Below are 20,475 nucleotides of genomic sequence, written 5' to 3'. Positions count from 1 at the left end.
AAAAAAGGAATCCTTAAAAAAACATCATTAAAATGTTTGGCATGACATTCCAATGATTTTGTTTTTGCAGGGGAAAAATTAATGCGATCGGGTACTGGGTAACGTAAACCGCAGAGACGGTGCGCGTCATCATATCCAAGAGCAACAACAACAGACAGACAGGCAAGCCCAAAACGGATGACAACATTATGATAAAACTATTGGGAATTTAAGATAAACAGCCCCTTTTATCCCCGCTATGTCGTCAAGTTTAGGATATCCATGGCTGGGTTTCAAATTATCATTAGCTTGTCATGACCCTGATCATATGGCTAAGGAATTCTGAATCACCTTTATTATTGTTTGGGTTTTCACATTGTCGACTCAGCTGGCGCTCGTTTGGAAATAGTCAAATGGCTCACTCGGAGAAAACATGCAAAGCGTCGCATAGACAGATTTTTAAAAAGGGTTCAGCGTAAAATATAATTGTCCAATAATGTGACCTGCACTGACTATGGGGTTGTTGATTTCCAACTTGATGTTATTTGGATAACATAAAAATAGGCCCTTCAAAAAATTGTCCCGCTCACTGAGAGAGGTTTAGTTCAAGATTGATGCTCGCAGCGGGCGTTTGTTGGATGTACATCATAGATGATTAAAAGCTACATTTACTGCACTGACTTGTGTAGCACTACAGGTGTTTTAATTTTGAGGGGAGTAACTCAGGAACCAGGGACTAGTCTCCCCATATTGAGCAGGGGATTAAAGTTCAAGAGTCAATAAAATAATGTTCCCTTCTTATTCACTGCAAAAACACGTGTGACTTCTGAGTAATTTTCGTGTATTAATGAATGTTAGCATCAATTTGCACTGTGAGTACTAGATCCTCCATGGTACTAGTGTGGCGCATCCAGCCTTTACACCTCTTCCATCAGAACATGAAAGAGGGCGCTATTTGTTGGACCGTAAAAAGCCAGTCTACCGAAAAAGTTCGGGGAGAGTGGGAGGGGCGGGGCTAAATATTATCTTTAAGATTATTCAAAGTTTTGTTATTATTATTGGTATTTTATTTTTGAATTTTAATATTTATCAACTTTTTTATGTAAATCATTATTATGTTGGCTAACTTGAGATACTTATTGTGGTCCAGCCGATGTTCACCTTTCTGTCGTCAAATAAAAGCAACTCCCCCGAAATAATATTGTAAATTATTAAAATCAACGAATCGATCATCAAACCTAATGAAACTGAACCACAAAGAAATTTTGATCCGCAATTATCGATTAAAGGAACACGTTGCCTTGGATCGGTCGAGTTGGTCTTTGAAAAGCGTTTGTTATAATATGCATATGGGTAGAAAGATGCTGTAAAAGTAGAATACAATGATCCACACAAACATGCCTCGAAATTGCGTGGTTTTTCTTTTACCTCGTCGACTAACACGGTCGGCCATTAATTTTATGGGAGTCAAATTTTTGACTCCCATAAATGACCGACCGTGTTTGTTCGCACAGTAAAAGGAAAACCACGCAATTTTGAGGCAAACTTGTGTGGATCATTGTATTCTACTTTTAAATTATCTTTCTACCCATATGCATTTCATAACAAACGGTTACAAACGCTTTTGTATAGACCAACTCGTCCGATCCAAGGCAACGTGTTCCTTTAAATAATAGTAAAAGTTAAAGCACAAAGTACAAACACTTAAACTGATAACGATTTCTTATAAACCCGGCATATACAATCACAGAGAAGCAATGAAACTCACTGCAACATCTTAGGGTCGCGAGCTGATTATTATGTTTGCCCCAATAAATTCACAGTTAACCAAACCGTAAATCAATCAATATGGTTATAATGTTAAACATCATGCAACGATGTTAAAATAGCTTGGCCCAATTTCATTACGCCTGTTTAAGCACAAACACTTGCTAAGCACAGAATAGAATTGCTTAGCAGAAACGGAACATTACGTTATGAAGTTGGGCCAAGATGTCTAAGAAACGAAACCTTTTATTTTGCTATACATAAAAAATTACTGAATCGTAGTGCTTTTCAATGTTTTTTTTTCTTCTAATACGATTAAAAAGACATCAGGAATTTTTTTCAGGATGGCATTAATTTCTATAAACATCAGTAACAAAAATTGCGCCTGGGGCTTCTGCCTAGCTGACTCACTTTTGGCTGAGTCAATGACGGTTTTGGCCGTGGTGTAAAAGTAAATGAAATATTTCCGTTGGTATAACCATCATGGTATGACTTAATCGGCTGGCAATAGCCAATAGCATTAGGCATTATAATAGTTTGACAAACTTAAAATGATAGGTTACCCTTGACCGCTGACCCCCCCCCCCCCCCCAGTCGTCACACTTCCGACCGGTATAGTGTAGTAGTAGTCCAGTCAGCCACATAGGTACCGTTTACAAAAGATTACAAAAAGGAGGCAACAACGCGTGCGTGTGACTGACTTTAGCTGGCTATTGTGTGTAGAGTACATCCACCACAAATCTCGTCTGTTGACATAATCATCGAGGTCTCTCTCTCCATCATGGTGGTTGAAAGTCGTCACTTCACAAATTATTGCCATTTCATAGCAATGAGGAGGTAGAACTACTTCATATCTTTTTATAAACTGCGGAAGTTCCACTTACGATACAAAAACCAAGGCCTGTGCAGTTCATGTGTGCATTTTTACGAGTACAGTAACATTTTTAGCTGGAGCAGCAAGCAGCAATCACATTCACAGTACAATGGTGTTTAAATTGACACATGGACACTCCGAGAGAATTAGGCAGTGCGTGGCCTCGACTTGTCCCGGGGCAGAGGACCGCTTGGCCCCACGGAGTACTCGGACAGTCCACGCTGTGTCTCACCGGTGGAGGGTCGCCTTGTTTCTTGGAGTTTGGTGGTGTGTTTTGGGACTGACGAGAGCGTTTAACCTGGACATAGATAGCCCTGTTCAATATCAGGGACCACCGGGGAGCTATTTTGGATATTCTGTAGTGCTGCACGAAAATTTCCAGGGAAAATGGTGAGATTGTTTTCTTTTGAATTTTTAAAGTTTTCCTCCGCCTAGTAGTACGTAGGCCTATAATTTGAAATTTGTGCAAGTATATTACTTTTAAGTTTATTTTATCCCCTTCGTTTGTGCATGTGTGTGCCTTCATTCAGTTTGTATTAATGTTGAAATTGTTATTTATTTATATCATGTTTTTTTATAGAAAATTTGTGTTTCAAGTTTGCAATTGTTTTATTTGAGCTTTTAAATTCTTATGAGAAAATGAAAATTATTAAACAGCCAAAAGACCTATAGATGTATTCCTTTTTCGAAAATGTCAAAATTTCGAAAAAAGAAACACAGCGCCCCAGTTACTTGGTCTACTATAGATGCTTTTATGGTATAAATGCAAACAATACTTTTTGGCCTGATGTTTCGACTCTGTTATTAGAGTTATGTCATTTGTTGTGTTGCTTTCAATTTTTTCAAAGGATTATTTAAAAAGAAAGGAACCCGGCCTAGTTTAGCAAGATTAATAAATATTGAATTTTTTTTTCAATGTTGAGGCACCTTAATTTTTACTGGCTCAACAGTACACTGAAATCACTGACTTCTGGCTGGAGTGGTGGTCCAGTTTTTGAGCCCTGTAGCACTCGCGTATACATCCATACCATTTATTAGGTAGTGCATAAATAGTTGCGATAACATAACCCTCCTCTTCGCCATCAGGAGGAGGGTTACGTTATCGCAACTAGTGCATGTATTGAACCTCTAGTCAATTATGAATTTCAGGAGACCATGGTTGATTGGGTGTGGGGAGGGTTACAATTATATGAGTGAGTAAACTTAAAGAGTACATAATTGACTTAAAGACCCTGGACACTATTGGTAATTGTCAAAGACCAGTCTTCTCACTTGGTGTGTCTCAACATATGCATGAAATAACAAACCTGTGAAAATTTGAGCTCGATCGGTCGTCAGAGTTGTGAGATAACTATGAAAGAAAAAAAACACCCTTGTCACACGAAATTGTGTGCTTTCAGATGCTTGATTTCGAGACCTCAAATTCTAAACTTCAAATTAGCGGAAAATTCTTCTTGCTCGAAAACTAGGTCACTTCAGAGGGAGCCGTTTCTCACAATGTTTTATACTATCAACCTCTCGCCATTGCTCGTTACCAAGTAAGGTTTTATGCTAATTATTTTGAGTAATTACCAAGAGTGTCCACTGCCTTTAACAACGATGAACAAAAAGTTGCTAATACTGTGAGAGGACAGGATTGGGTTGGGGTTGGGGATGGGGTGGGTGGGTGACTTGTATGAAATAAGTAACACCCCTGCAATGACCTTAAACATGTTGAGAACTTTGGGCGACCCCTAGCTAATGCAACACCTCATAGGCATACTACTTGCACAGAGTAACACTTAATGCCTCATGCAGTTGAGTCATCCTATACACTACATCATGCGACTGTGCAGTAACTTCTTCCTCAATGGTCTTTTCAAGTGGCCTTGCCTCCGGGATTTTTGTGCAAGTGACAAAAAGCCTTACTTGGTTGATAAAACACGTACAAAAAAAGACGCAAGCTCACCAGAGGCGTTTAGGTGATTAGAGATAATGATCACTGCACTTTCATAAAAATGCAGTGGTTCTGTGTAAGTTTTGTAGTGGCCCTGTGCATGGAGCTATGCCCTGTGTAACTAAAAAATATTATCAATCAATTTGAAGCGATTAAATGCGAGGTGAGGAAACCTTCACCCCATTATTAGTTTCTTTTTCTGGAGGATCGTTATAAATGAGCAAAATAGTTTTGGTGGTATATCCCTATTTCAGACCTGGATTTGATTGAAAATTTCAAGGCCAACATGACAGCATTTTTTTCTGATGAGTGATGGTTGGTGTACACCAATGGCAAAAACATTTTTCTGTATTTAAAGGCAGTGGACACTATTGGTAATTTCTCAAAATAATTATTAGCATAAAACCTCACTTGGTGACAAGTAATGCGGAGAGGCTGATGGTATAAAACATTGTGAGAATTGGCTCCCTCTGAAGTGACATAAGTTTCGAGAAAGAAGTAATTTTCCACGAATTGGATTTTGAAACCTCAGATTTAGAACTTGAGGTCTCGAAATCAACCATCTAAACGCACACAGCTTCGTGTGACAAGGTTTTTTTTTCCTTCATTCTCGCAACTCCAACGACTAATTGAGCTCAAATTGTCACAGGTTTGTTATTTTATGCATATGTTGAGATACGCCAAGTGAGAGGACTGGTCTTTGACAATTACCAATAGTGTCTAGTGTCTTTAAAGGAACACGTTGCCTTGAATCGGTCGAGTTGGTCTTTGAAAAGCGTTTGTAACCGTTTTTTATAAAATGCATATGGGTAGAAAGATGTTGTAAAAGTAGAATACAATGATCCACACAAACATGCCTCGAAATTGCGTGGTTTTCCTTTTACCTCGTCGACTAACACGTCGGCCATTTATGGGGGTCAAAATTTTGACTCCCATAAATGGCCGACCGTGTTAGTTCTCACAGTAGAAGAAAAACCACGCAATTTCGAGGCAAACTTGTGTGGATCATTGTATTCTCTACTTTTAAAACATCTTTCCAACCATATGCATTATATACAAAACGGTTACAGACGCTTTTGTTTTGACCAACTCGTCCGATCCAAGGCAACGTGTTCCTTTAATCTTATTTCTCCCTTCATCATACTTGCAAAAGTCTACCATAGTCATTATCATCTTAAAAAAAAAGTATTGTACTTTGCAGTACTAAGGCACTGGACACCTTTGGCATTGCCAAAGACCAGTATTCTTACTTGGTGTATCCCAATTATGCGTAACAACCCTGGGGAAATTTGGGCTCAGTTGTGAGAGAATAATGAAAGAAAAAACACCCTTGTTGCCCAAATTTGTGTGCTTTCAGATGCCTAAAAAAGACTTTGAAGGAATGAAGTCTTTTGGGTGAGAAATTACCTCTTTCTTAAAAACTATGTTACTTCAGAGGGTAGGGAGCCGTTTCTCACAATGTTGTGTACTATCAACAGCTCTCCCATTGCTCGTTACCAAGTAAGTTGTTATGCTAACAATTAATTGAGTATTTAGGCCTACCAATATTGTCCAGTGCCTAACCTGAAAAGAAAAGCCACAGGTTGGTAATTCTCAGGTTGGGGGGGGGGGGGGCAGGGGTGAGATGGAAGAAGATGTATCAACAATCCAAAATATTACCACCAGTGAACTCTTATCTTGTTTGACAAATAACAATTTTGCTTCCAAAAGTGCTGTATGTCAAAATCGTTTCCTGTTCCCCCAAATTTTATAGCTTTGTACAAATTGTGCCTGCAGTAAGTCCAGGCTCTGTAGTTCTTTTCGACAAAATTACGGGTGATTCTAATGTCTGCACAATTCACTTTTTGGGGGTTTAAAATAAAAAGTCTCCAATAAATGCAAAATAATATCAGGTGTCCACATGTCAAAATATTGTTGGTTCTTCTTGAGTTGCAAAGGTGACCCTCCTGTTATTCCTTGTCCCTTTGTGGGGGAGTGTAACGAAGTTAAGTGCCAATTACTGGCCAGCAGCTGGCTTTTGACAGGTTATGAGTGACTTTGATCCCTTTTCACTTGGTTATTTTGTGTTTTGATAAAAATAACAAGCTCGGCAAGTTTACTGGGGAAAAAAAAGAAGAAAACAAAACCAAAACCCCAAAATAAAACCCAGAGGAAAATTCTCAGATATCGGTCAAATAAATTTTTGTGAATTTATTTACAGTGTACTTTACAAACAGGGCCTGAAGGCACTGGACACTTTTTGTAATTACTCAAAATAATTGTTAGCAAATAAAAATTTACTTTCGGTAACGAGCAATGGAGAGCTGGTGATATTATACAACATTGTGAGAAACGGTGACCAATTGAGTCCAAGACCAAGTGACTGATCTTTTGACAATTACAAAAGGTGTGGAGTGCCTTTTTAAAAACTTGGGGGCAAAAGTCCACAAGACTTGTATGTATGCTCTTGAAACAGTTGTTGGACGAGAGTTTTTTAAACGGGGGCAGAGGCGATATGAGAGAAAAGTCTTGTTGGTTTAACATTTGAACTGAGCACAAATTGAAGGTTTTTCTCATTATTGTAGAGTTAGGTATTCTTTACAATACCTCACAGAATTGAGATTTATCAGACTGTAATTCAAAATTTGAACAAAAACAGTTTGACTGCCCATGCTAAAATTACTGGCTGCAGTCTGGGGGTAAATTTTGAGCCCTGACACAGTGCATTGCACTTTTTTGTAGGTCTATCTTGTACCTTTTACTAGACTGTAATGTAAGAGTTATTGTTATTTTTTTTAAACACTAAAAAGTAAAAACTCTACAGAACAAAATAATTACTGCCCCTAGTCACTTGCCCTCATGAGGGGCTTGGTACCTGAAGGAGGCGAAAGGCATTGCCTTGGTGCCCCTTGAAATGTAAACCTACAGGCAAGGTGAAGTTTTTGTGTTTCCGCTTCTTCTTGATTCATTAGGAACTAAACGCACACTCAGCAAACATTCTGCCTTGGTCGGTTAAAAAAATGCTGAAAAGCAAAAAGCGGTTTTTGAAGGACAACTTTTGGAATTGTGCTCCTAGGAATTGATTGTGGTCAAGGCCTGAGTTCAGTTCATGTGGTGTGTAAAAGTATGTTGCAGGTTCTTAATGCTAGGCCTAATTGTCCTTGGTTGGTCCTTTTGCTGTTAAAAGCAGGTGTTCTGATCCACAGGTACCAACTAACTGTACACATTTTGTATGGTCCTCCATCAAGTTTTTGAATAAAGTCATGCATGCATTGTCATCATTTGTTTATTGCACATGACAAGCACTTTGGATACTTAAAGACACTGGACACTATTGGTAATTGTCAGAGACCAGTTTTTCTCACTTGGTGTATCTCAACAAATGCATAAAACAATGAACATGTGACAATTTTGACTCAATTGGTTGTTAACGTTGCGAGAGAATAATGGAAGAAAGAACACCATCATCGCACAAGATGCCTTGAATTCGAGACCTCAGCTGAGGTCTCTTACTAAATTCAAATATTTTAGTGAGAAATTTTCTCAAAAACTGTGTACATTGTAACTTCAGAGGGAGCCGTTTCTCACATTGTTTTACACAATCAACAGCCATCCATTGCTTGTTACCAAGTAAGTGTTTACGCTAACAACTATTTTGAGTAATTACCATTAGTGTCCAGTGCCTTTTAAGTGTGTACCCTATGAAGAATGTGTACATCGCTTGGCTGGAAATACAGGGTTTGCACCTTTGTCACTAGTCCGTACTTTAAGTGAAATAGGGATGCTTTTTACCTCCATGCTTTCTGCCACTGAACTAGCCAGCCTGACCACTTAGAGTGAATTTTGTTGTCAGGGCTTCCATTTTTGTGAAAAATGAACACTCAGGCACCGGAGCACCGAGCACCCTCTTCAACTTCCCTAGTTTGACCCGATTCCAATTTCCTTGACCTTTGTTAAACCTTCATGAGGTCCCTGCTGAGTATTGTAATATCTTCCTGCCCGTCCTCCGTTCTTCCGTTCCCTCTAAAACTGCCATGCAGATTTTGTTCATTGATCAAGTGGCTTGCCATTGGCCCTCTAATGTTTCTTGGTGTTGATTTAGATCAATGTTGATTTAACGTTGCAGATATTAGACTTCCGGAGTTCAGCGGGGAAGTTCCTTTCTATTGTTTTACAATTTGTTTTATCTTGTGTGGTTGATGATGTCATTTGGGGGGGGGGGGGGTGGTGCTTGAGGTCGGCGGATTAAGCATAGTCTTTCCTCCATTGTTTGAAATACCAATAGTATATTTAAAATAGTGGTTTGCAAGCCTGGAATTTCATCTTTGAAAGGGGAAGGCCATTTTCATTTGCAAAGGGCACTTCCATTTGAATATCTGAAAGTCTTCATGGGAAACTTTTGAAGGGGCACCAAGGCAAAGTCTAGGGTCAACAGAGGTCATGGGACCGTCGGTGGCCTGCGTGTAATTTCCGGGCCTCGGTTTGCAGTTGTTTTGTCGTAATACTCCAATGTATATAATGTTTTGTTTGCGTTTATGACCAGAAGCTTGTAGAAGACACATCTTTTGATGACAGCTATTTTTTAAAAACTTGTGTACTTCCCGGTACGATTCCTGGTCATGTATTGTCTGAAGATTTAAAAAAAGGGCCTAAAGAGTCAAATTAAATTTTTAAAAAGGAGTTTAAAAGGGTGCTTAATAACAAAAAAAAGGTTGGCATGCATACAAAATTTCAGACTGAAAAAAGATTGTACCATTGTTTAGCTCATCAAGCCCAATGGGTAAGGGAAAGGAAAAGTTGGGCAAGGATGATAGTGAAAAAGTGTCCATGACATGTGGGAGGTGTCATCCCCAGGCCTGATACTTCACGGAGGCAAGCAAGGCGATTGCCTCTGTGCCCCTGGTCATTGCCTTGGTGCCCTTGCAATGCTCTAGTAGAAATTTGAAATGTCCTCTTATGGCGCCCTTTACCAAGGAGAAAATGCCTTGGTGCCCCTTGGTGCCCTTTTAAATACAAAGCATATAGGCCTGCATCCCACTTACACATAATACAGACACATCCCCTTTTTTAAATGATCACCTTCTTTCCTTCTTTTTTTCTAATATTAAAGCAGGAGAGAGTGTTTTTGAAATAATTATAAACTTTGCTGAATTTTTGAGTGTCATTTATTTTTTTTATTTTTTTTTGAAAAAAATCACAAATTCGGATCAACCTCTTTTTGACTCGCCCTGTACACCTATCGTCCCCACTTAGGTAATTGTTCTGTTATTCAACTGTTTCACATGACCACCTGACTTGTCCGCTCCTTTGTCAAATCTTTTGTCACTTTTAAGACCGTCTTAAATTCATTTCCTGTCTTTCCTTCTCCTTTTAGGGTGTTGGCTGGTGCTCCAACGGACTCTTCCAGTTATCAGCCCACCTTAACGAGACCGGGGGCGTTGTACAGGTGCGGCGTATTCCCACAGCCCCAGACATGTCGACAAATCATGATAGATAATAAAGGTAGGTTTTGGGTTTGGGTTGGTCTTTTTTTATGCTGGTAATAAGGGTAGTGTGGCCTCGTGAGAGGAAAATAGTGCTAATGTTGTTTTTGTTGTTTTTGTTGTTTTTGTTGTTGTTGTTGTTGTTGTTTTTGTTGTTTCTATTGCTGTTGCTGTTGCTACTATTGCCTCACTATTTTCCTATTGAGTCGGAGTAAACTTTAACGACCATATTCCAATCTCATCTCAGGCAATGAAAGGAGTGTCACGGGTACGAGGCCACGATTTCTCGACGCTAAAGACAACCAGTGGCTCGGCGTATCTCTTGCGAGACAAAACACAGGGCGGTCCGGTCGAGTTGTCGTGAGTACTGACTTTGCATGCTCTGTTTATAGCTTGGTTTCTCCTGGGTAGTGTCTAACAGGTGCACGGTACCTCTCCCCGCCCACTCCCTAACCTACACCCACCCCCATACATGTAACAAAACTGAAGCATTATCTTCGCTATATCCTTTCCCAAAACATCCTCCAACTCTGATTTTCTCGAGTTAGGAATGCTAATGCGCCGTCCATTGTTGCTGCCTTTTGTTTTACGGTGATAAGAGTCACGGAACAACACAGAAATTACTCAATTTTTTGTTAAAGAAAGATTGTCACGTACATGTATTTGTTTGTATTATGGATTCTACATACGTATCAGTGTACAAAAAGTACCTGGATGGATTTGAGGGGTCAAAACAAAGCTTGATTGTAGGCAAAACAAATAGCAGATATGCGGCCACAGCAGTGCGCCCGTAGCAATCGTGCGCCCATAGCGCACAAAGGGTTATAGGACAATATTCTGGTGTTGGGAGAGGAAGAGTACTGGTAAAGTTATTATTATTTTTAATAGCATTATATTTGAACGTTTAAATACAAACTCCCTTTGTATCATGTACATGTAGCATGATCCTTGGAATTTAGAAAACATTGATGTCATGCCTAGTGCATTGCCAGGGAGGCAATTGCCTCCGTGCTCTTTCAGAAGTATATGGGGCCTTTCAGGTAGGGGAGACAATCGGAGAACACTTGCCCAATTGAAGAAACATGCATCCCATAGAGAACAAACCTAACTCCTCCCTCTACCCACCCCATACCCCTCCCCTACCCTCCCCATACCTCATCCATTCTACCTCTGGGGCTCATTTTAGGGGGCCCTCTGCATGCATTTTACTTTCTTCTTGTAACAATTTCTTCACTATTCTTAAGCCCTTTTCACACTAAGGAGTAAGTGGGAAACCAAACAAATTCCTGGCGGGAATTTTCACATAACACCAAAACATTAACACTGTGTATTTTTGCACACTAGTTGACATCTTTCTTGGGAAAAAATGCACACTTGAAACTCTTCTCCCTTGAGCAAGAAAGAAAATTTTTCTGGCAAGTTTCCCAAAGTTTTCCAAATTCCATAAAGCCTAGAAGCACTCAAACTGGCTAAGCACATAATAGTATTGTTTAGCAGAAATAGGTTACCAGCCCAAATTACATTAAATTTGCATTGTTGTGGCTGGTTCCTGACTCAACTTTTGCTGAGCAAAGAAATTATCAAGCAGTTTTTTCTGCTTTATAAAATTGGACCCTGGTCTTTGCGATTCAAGTGCAAAAAGCTGAATCTCCTGGGAACGTCTTAAATTGTGGAAGGGGCTATTAATTTTTTCACATTGTTAACCATCCCCCTTTTATACCTCCAACTGACGTGTCTCGCATGGGCCCTCCCTCACCCCCAGGTTTGTGCTCACCGATGGGCAAATAGCTATTACGCAGACGCTATCCTGCCAAACGGGGCCTGCTATACAATCAACGCAGAACTTGAGTTTGTGAGTGTCGTAAAAAAACGGCCATGCTTGAATGGTAAGTGAGGAAGCTCGATCATCACGGGCATGCTACCGGAAACTTTTTTATGCTAATGCTGCTAGGCTTTATTTTCACAATTTTTGATGAGGTGTAAAGAGGAGGTATGCTGGCTTTTGTTAGACTTGTCCGAAGACTCTCAGAGTAAGCACCTGCTTTGAATTCACTAGATACATGTACTAGCATGAATCACATGTTGGACGACGAACTGCACACTACTGCATGAATTACTATACAGTATACCCTGGGTTTTCAACCCCGCTTTTGCCTTCGTTGTACGGGGTTGAAAAACCATTCTTCGACCCCACGGTATCAAGTACTGCATTACCGTGCCAGTATCATGCTACCTGGTGAATTTAAAGCAGGACACTTGTGTAGAGAGCCTTGGGACAAGGCTAGGCTTTTGTGTGAATGGAGTGGCTCTGGCTCTGGCTTATGCTGTGGCTTATGGCTGTTGGCTGATGGCCTTAGTCTTCATCCCTGACACCCTTAAACATAGTCAACAGTTGCACTTAATATGCCTTTGCACTTACTGGCTGCCACTGCACGATTTTTATGTTTCTTTAATTTGTACTAATTTCCACAAACCATTTTTGTTTAAAATGAGAGAGGATTAACTGGCTAAGATTGGATTCCTTGGATTAATGACCGTTTCATGTAACAAAAGGTGTAATGACTTGAAGTTTCTATCGGAATGCCCTGATCATCGTCAGGAGAAACATTTTTGCTGTGGTGTTTTCGGAAACCTACATAATTGTTGGTGGGTTAACAACCAAACCTACATGTAGCCTGTAACCTAGCCACATTCATGGAGCTGCTTAAGTACAAAAAAAGGTTTCTAAACACAACAAAATTGTGCTTACCAGAATAAGGTAACCAGCAAAAATGCTATGTCACATGTACCATCTGTGACTGGTATCCTGCTCATTTCTGCTAAGCAGAAAACTCTGAAGCAGTTTTTGTTCTGCCTGGATTGTTCAAGTTCATTTTGCTTTTGCTTCTGGTTAGAAACATCAACAGCAGTATGATGGGACGCTTTTTTAGGAGACAAGGAAGTCCTGGTAAATCCATTGCTCTGGGAATATGTTATAGGTTGGCAAATTGCATTAATTTCGAAACAAACTTGGCATGGCAATGATTTTAAAAAGAGGGGCATCAAGGCCTATTTCTGTTTTCATGATGCACTCATTTTTTTCAATAATTAAACTAACAATTTTCTGGACAAATACATATACAGACCATTATATTTGAAGAGTGACGTCATCAAGCGTTTTTTCGGATTTTGAAAAAAAATTGCACGTGAAGGGTACTAGAAACAATGGCATTTTACACTCTTTCAAAGTGAAGTTAGAGACTTCAAATTGTCCCTAAAGTTTCGTTCCAGACTTTATCCATTGGAAAATAAGTAGATCACAAAACTTAATTTGACCTTGACGTTTAAAATGTCTAAGAATTTCCTGTGCTTAAACATTTCTCGGGAACTGAACCTCTGTGGTATGAGAAGGCCCCAGGGGTGGATTTCACAAAGGTAGTCCTAACTTAGGACTTGTCCGAGGCAATGCTAAGAGATAGGACCAGTCCTAAATTAGGACCAGTAACTCATCCTAATTTAGGACTGGTCCTATCTCTTAGCATTGCCTAGGACTAGTCCTAAGTTAGGACTACCTTTGTGAAATCCACCCCAAGTCTCTCAAAATTACGACTTTTAAATGTTTCTGTGAATGAAAGCATGCCTTTGACACTGAACACCACACAACCCTCTAAGCTTGCTGATTTTTCATTTGCCTTTTGTTGACCCCCCTTCCCCCCTCTGGTCAATCTTTGTGACCCCTGGACCACCGGACAGACATGCGCTCATCGCTGGGCCAATGCGTACTTTGCGGAAAGTCACCAAGTCATTATGCCCAATGGTGCGTGCTTTACTCTGGCAAACGACTTTGAGGTGTTAAACAAGAGCATTCCGTGCATCCACGGTAAGTTTAGTCCCCCAATCGGGAGAGTTGGTTTCTATTAGGCCAATAAAACTAAAAACATGTGAAATGTCTTCCCTTTTTAGAAAAAAAGTCACAGGACCTTTTTTTTATGGTTGTCCGAATAATTTATTAATACAAACGGTTAGGCAATTTTTCTAAATTTTGCTTAGATTGGCTCATAAAAAAAAAAAATAAAATAAATAAAAAAAATGTTATTAAGAAAAAAAACAAATTAAAAAGGGAAGTGGCCACTAAAAGGAAGCAGGCTGGGACGCTAAACATGTCTTTATATTTATTTGGCCTTATACCCTATTTGGGGTAACTGGTTATTATCGGCTGAGGTAAGTTTATCAACACTCTGCTCTCCTCTCCTTGCACTAAACATGCACTGCTGTACAACTTTTTTTTTTTGGGGGGGGGGGTTGATGTGTATAATGAGCATGAGTAGTATGTATGTATTGTAGCACAGCATGAGGTATTTTCACTAATAATGGTTTCCATCTAGGAATCTTCAGTAGTAAGGCCAAAAAAAAAAAAAAATACCAGTTGATCGTCCCCGCCCGCATCCTTTTTTTTTACTATTTACTATTTTTCGACTTTCGTAAAAAAAAACTAAAAAAAACTGAAGAATTGGTGGCCTGTTTGATTTGAAATACTTAGCGGCCAACTTGAAAAAAATAGTAAATAGTAAGGCCCTCATCCTACTCTTTTTTGAAAAATCCGGACGATCAACTGGTATTTTTTATTTGGCCTAATTTGTTCGATGATCTATTGGATTGTACATTGTGTACACAGCATGTCTCTTACATTACTAGACCCTGAAGCGCTTTCTAAATCCCTTAGGATTTTGCAACTCAAGCCTGATACTTCACAGAGGCAATAAAGGCGATTGCCTCCTTGCCCCCTGGTCATTGCCTTGGTGCCCTTGAAATGCTCCTATAGAAGTTTACAATTTATATGGTGCCCTTCACCAAGGAGAAAATGCCTCGATGCCCTTTCATAAACGAAGCATTTTTTGGGTAACCAACGCAATGCTGATGTAGGTGTAATGGAGTAGAACACACACCCATTGAGAATCCTAGTGGTACATGTACGTGCTTCTCCTATTGTGATAACAGAACTGGGTCACATTAATAAATTGTAGATGTCAAGGTTTATGACAGCGGGGACTTTGGAGACTTGCCACAATCTGTCAGACAATTTGACTCAAATTTAAGACATCATCCAACTAGCCAATAAAAAATTCATAAAATATGATGACGATGTTTTATTAAAGATACTAGTTCCAATATTTGACTGACTTGATCCAAACTTTAAACTAAACTTCAAGTAGTTTGGGTTTGAATGAAGCGAAATTAACTGGAGTACGGGCTAAGGTACCGGTATCTTAATCTGGTGGTTGTTGGTTCGAGTCCTGTTCCAGAAAATTTGTCCTTCAATTTAAAACTTACCCAGTCAGTTTCCCTTGTTTTTATTACTTGTTTTTAAAATTCCAAATAGCTATTTTTGTAGATTCAACCATATGATATATTGTTTAAAGTTATCTTGCTCGACTTTAATGTAAACCACTTGGAGAAACAATGCCAATTTGTGATGTGATAGCACCTTAAAATCTGTAATGTCTGCAAAATCGTGGTCTGATGTAAATCTCCCACCATGTTTATAACGAACATTGACTTGGTTCACAGCAGGTTCAGACCTCAGCAGACTAAAAATCACATGAGTATCTAAACTTTGGACTGGGACACGAACAGCCTTTTGTAGTCTTGTGGTGGAACCCCTATTTGGTGGTTTTTAGATTGTTTTCTTTCTTTTGTGGCATACAGTCTGCGTTGTACAACATCCAGGGACCATAACTCAGTTTCATAAAGCTTGTAATCTCAAAAACTTGCTAAGCTAAAATATCTTACCCAGCCATATTACTGTACATTTACCATTGTAGTGACTGGTACCCCCCACTCATATCTTGCTCAGCAACAGATTTTGCTTAGCAGAATTTTCTGATAAAAAGCTTTATATGATAAGGGCTAAGGATCCTAAAAACTTGCTAAGCACAGAGAGCTCTTGCTTAACAAAAATATCATGCCAGCCAAAAGCCCACACATTTACCTTTGCTGTGACTGGCACCCAACTCAAAAGAATTTGTCAAGCAGAACGTTTTGAGCTTACAAGCTTTATGAAACATCATCCAGGGACCATGGCCCAGTTTCATAAAGCTTGTAAGCACAAAAACTTGCTTAGTGCAGATAAATCTTGCTTAGCTAAAACAAGTTACCGGTACAAATTTAAATTTTCGTTTTGAAATGTGTCACCATTGAACATTTTTGGATGGTGACAAAAAAAATCAACTTTAGGTTCGACTAACAACATGAGGGTAGAGACTTGGACATTTTTCCCCATTTTTATAAGGTACTGGAAAATGAGGGCATCACAAAACTGAATTTGACCTTGGGAGCCCCTCTGTAAACTCAGAGCTGTGCGGGAAACACATCAATGTGAGAGAGCTTAAAGCAATAAATCATTACACCATTTATTTATTTGAAGGAAATACATTATTATAAACAAGTTACATGTAATGGTCATTGGAAAGTTAAACTGTGACAGTTTTCAGATAGTTTTCCCACAACTTCATGGGTTGGTATTTTTTCAGAAGGTTGTGTAACCGTGAAATTAAAGTAAAGAAAACTCAGTGAAAGAGCACAGTATTGGCTATAAAAAGTAAACCCCAAGCCAAAAAAAACTGTAGGAAGGAAAGTGTGTTATTGATACATGACATTCATATGCAATATCGGTTGGCGATTTGCCACAAAGTGCTAAATTTAACCGTGATTCAGAAAAAACTTGTTCTGCTCTAGCTTTGTATTTGGTTCCGGAGTGAGCCCCCGGGCAATGAAAATTCTTGTGTGTACAGGTATGAACGCCGACCATGTGTACACAGTGTACAAACTTGTCAGTCTTTCAGCGGACAGTTTTTGTAGTTCTTTGGTGTGCAGTGGAGCGTGATGGCACCCTGGCTTTTCGGTGTCACTCACACTCTCGCGACTGCCAGGGTTTGTTACATGCACCAACAATATACATGTCACTATAAGGTTGTTGTAGTTTCTTATTTCCACGATTCGTTCGTAATCCTACGTTAAAGTGCTTAGTGCTCAAGCGGAGTCGCTCTCATTTTTATTAAAACTATTGTTCGATGTTTTTAAAAGGTGGTTTCATCCCATTTCCAGTGGGAATATAAAATCTGACTTTTGAAATCTTAGATTTATCCGCCCATCTCCTGTAACTTAAAGTAGGACTCGAAACTTTGGACGGTATAATAACAAGTTCTTATAAAACACATTTTACAGTAACCGTACCATGCGCTTTAGTGCCCTAGTCATTGAGCCCAAAACAATCCTTTTTAAATCTTTCTCAGCTCCCTGGGGAGTATACAGGCCTCGGGGCAACCGTAGCGCTCCAAAGGCTTTTTCATTAAAAAAAAATCAATCTCTACCTTAGAAGGTACCCATTTATACTCCTTGGTGAAGAGGACCCAAGCGCTATGACAGGGATTGGAACCCACACTCCGATGACTTAACCACCAGAACTTGAGTTCAATGCTCTAAACTACTCGCCATGACACACCTACAATGATAGGTGCTTGCATGACCTTGTGAGGTGACGGTTACAAGTGACTTGTCGTGTCTGAGCGGTTATAAGAGCACGAGACCCAAACTCCGGTGATTCTGATCAGCAGAGATTGTCTATAAATGTAATACCTTCACAGCATGTGTCATTGCCACATTCATTCCCTGGAAGTTGCCAGGATGAAATGTAATTTAATTATCAATAATTGGGCCGCGATAACTGGATCACTGTCTACAAGCTCTACGCCTGTTTCATCTTTTTGTTTAAGGTCGTTATAAAGGCCTAACGATGTTTGAAGAACAAACAAATCCTCTTTGTTTCTATACAATGTTCAGGGCTCGCCCTTAAAGACACTGGACACTATTGGTAATTGTCAAAGACCAGTCTCATTGGTGTATCTCAACATATACATGCAATAACAAACCTGTTAAAATTTGACCTCAATCAGTCGTCGAAGTTGCGAGATAATAATAAAAGAAAAAACACCCTTGCCACACGAAGTTGCGTGCTTTCAGATGCTTGATTTCGAGACCTCAAATTCTAAATCTGAGGTTTTGAAATCAAATTCAGAGAAAATTACTTCTTTCTCGCAAACTGTATTACTTCAGAGGGAGCCACTTCTCACAGTGTTTTATACTATCAACAGCTCCCCATTACTCGTTACCAAACAAGGTTTTATGCTAATAATTATTTTGAGTAATTACCAATAGTGTCCACTGCCTTTAACATACATGTACATGTAGCCTGTCAAACAAAGAGTAAAACCTGCTGCGGGCTAGTAAACACAACCTTTCAACTTGCCCTGTGGGCTACTTAAAACTGTGCAAACTTTCTTGTTAAAAAATGCTCATATTTCTTCCATTCAGATGTTAATAATACATGTTTTTGAATGTGTTACTTTATTTTTGAGTGTTTGAGTGTTGCTTTTCAATTCAATTCAATTCAATTCAATTCAATACAAAAATGGTTTATTAAATCATGTATCGCAGTTAAAAACTAAATTGCACATGCCAACATCAAATAATTTTTTAAATTTTTTTAAATACATCAAATAGAAATTGACAAATTAAACAAGAAATTATTATTAAATATACATCGCATATTATTTGCATATACTTTTATCTGGTTGTGATTGCTACCATCAATGTATCAGACAGATACATTTATGACAACACATTGTTAAAAATCAGGGCTACTAAAACTTTCAGTGGCAAGTTAAACCCAGAGTTTATTATTAACCCGGTTGGCTAAGAGCGAGGCCTGATGTTCTTTGTAATTTCTGTCATTTTTGTTGTTGTCAAATTACAGTTCATTTTGGCTGTGTGTAACTCTTTTGTAATTACTCAAAATAATTATTAGCATAAAACCTTACTTGGTAACGAGTAATGGGGAGAGGTTTATAGTATAAAACATTGTGAGAAACGGCTCTCTCTGAAGTAACATAGATTTTGAGAAAGAAGCAATTGAGACCTGAAAATTGAGAATTTGAGACCTCAGATTTAGAATTTGAGGTATCAAAATCAAGCATCTGAAAGCACACAACTTTGTGTGACAAGGGTGTTTTTTCTTTAATTATTATCTCGCAACTTCGACGACCAATTGAGCTCAAATTTTCACAGGTTTGTTATTTTAATAGTGTCTAGTGTCTTTAAGTTATGCTGTTGGTTTTAAAAACAGTTTTGAACTGTTTCTTCACACCAACTGTAATCTATAGACGTCAAGAGTCAAAGTTTAGACTTGGAATTTAAACAATTTTAAGAGGATTGAATGACACTGGGAATCTTGTTGCATTGTCAAACAATTGGCTGAGAGCCACCCACAAAACATTCTCAGGTGCTGTGAGTGTGATCCAGCACAGTGATGTTTCTTAAAGGAACACGTTGCCTTGGATCGGACGAGTTGGTCAAAACAAAAGCGTTTGTAACCGTTTTTTATAAAATGCATATGGTTGGAAAGATGTTTTAAAAGTAGAATACAATGATCCACACAAGTTCGCCTCGAATTTGCATGGTTTTCCTTCTACTGTGCGAACTAACATGGTCGGCCATTTATGGGAGTCAAAATTTTGACCCCCATAAATGGCCGACGTGTTAGTCGACGAGGTAAAAGGAAAACCGTGCAATTTCGAGGCATGTTTGTGTGGATCATTGTATTCTACTTTTACAACATCTTTCTACCCATATGCATTTTATAAAAAACGGTTACAAACGCTTTTCAAAGACCAACTCGACCGATCCAAGGCAACGTGTTCCTTTAATAACTTTTTGGAGTGATTGACTCTTTTTTGGGGGGAACATTTTCCCATTTTGTTCTGCATCCATATCGTTGAGCCGTCCTGTGGCTACTTTGTGGTTCACCTCTGTCTGTACAAGTTACAATGTACTTCAAATAAAAGTGGCCGTCTGAGTGACTCTAGTTTATTGCTTTTTGTGCACCACTGCCCGCATATATTACTTTAGATAAAAATGGCCAAGCTGGGGGGTTCGAGTGGCAAGTTCATTGCCAATAGTTTCCCTTACTTTTTTTCAGTGAGTGATCAGCAAGACTAGCTGAATACCAATTTCCTCCAGTTTGGTTACCTGTACGACAAAAAAATCGGAGCACATAACACCCATCATTCACTCTCTTCACTGGCTTCCAATTCACCAACGCATTTACTTAAGAATTCTTCTTCTTTTGTACACAAATGTTCATGACTTGGCCCAAGTATATCTCAAAGACGTCATTCATCTTCACTTTAATCAGCTCTTCTTCCACCGCTCATTTTCAGCTTTCCCCGGGACCCTGCTGTGGCGATTGTGCTATTTAAGATCCTAGCCCCAGCATTTTGGAAAAATTTATGAACCATTGAAAAGGCTTGGGGTGGCACACCGAAAATTAAAATTTGTCTCATCTTTTAGAATTGTTTCCCATGGGTGGTCTACAAAAAATCTTTGAATTATTGAGGGTGTCAAGATTATACCCAGGGGGGTTT

At 39.1% G+C, this 20,475-nt stretch overlaps 1 protein-coding gene across 3 annotated transcripts in view; it reads left to right on the top strand.

The window, feature by feature from the left end:
• The first annotated feature begins 2,473 nt into the window (after positions 1–2,473).
• The window catches only part of LOC139948960 (integrin alpha-9-like), a 50,101-nt gene continuing 32,099 nt past the window's right edge, over positions 2,474–20,475 (top strand). The window contains exons 1-4 of one of the 3 annotated variants that reach the window (XM_071947342.1): positions 2,474–3,010; positions 9,910–10,037; positions 10,266–10,378; positions 13,751–13,877. In XM_071947342.1, the coding sequence (XP_071803443.1) occupies positions 2,730–3,010; positions 9,910–10,037; positions 10,266–10,378; positions 13,751–13,877 (649 nt within the window). In that variant the 5' untranslated portion in view covers positions 2,474–2,729. Of the gene's footprint in view, positions 3,011–9,909; positions 10,038–10,265; positions 10,379–11,780; positions 11,905–13,750; positions 13,878–20,475 lie in introns of those variants that run through there. The other 2 variants (XM_071947343.1, XM_071947344.1) reach the window with 2 other exon arrangements.

Source organism: Asterias amurensis, chromosome 16, assembly GCF_032118995.1.
Source record: "Asterias amurensis chromosome 16, ASM3211899v1".
Classification (NCBI taxonomy): Eukaryota; Metazoa; Echinodermata; class Asteroidea; order Forcipulatida; family Asteriidae; genus Asterias; species Asterias amurensis.
This window is presented reverse-complemented; position numbering and strand designations above follow the sequence as displayed.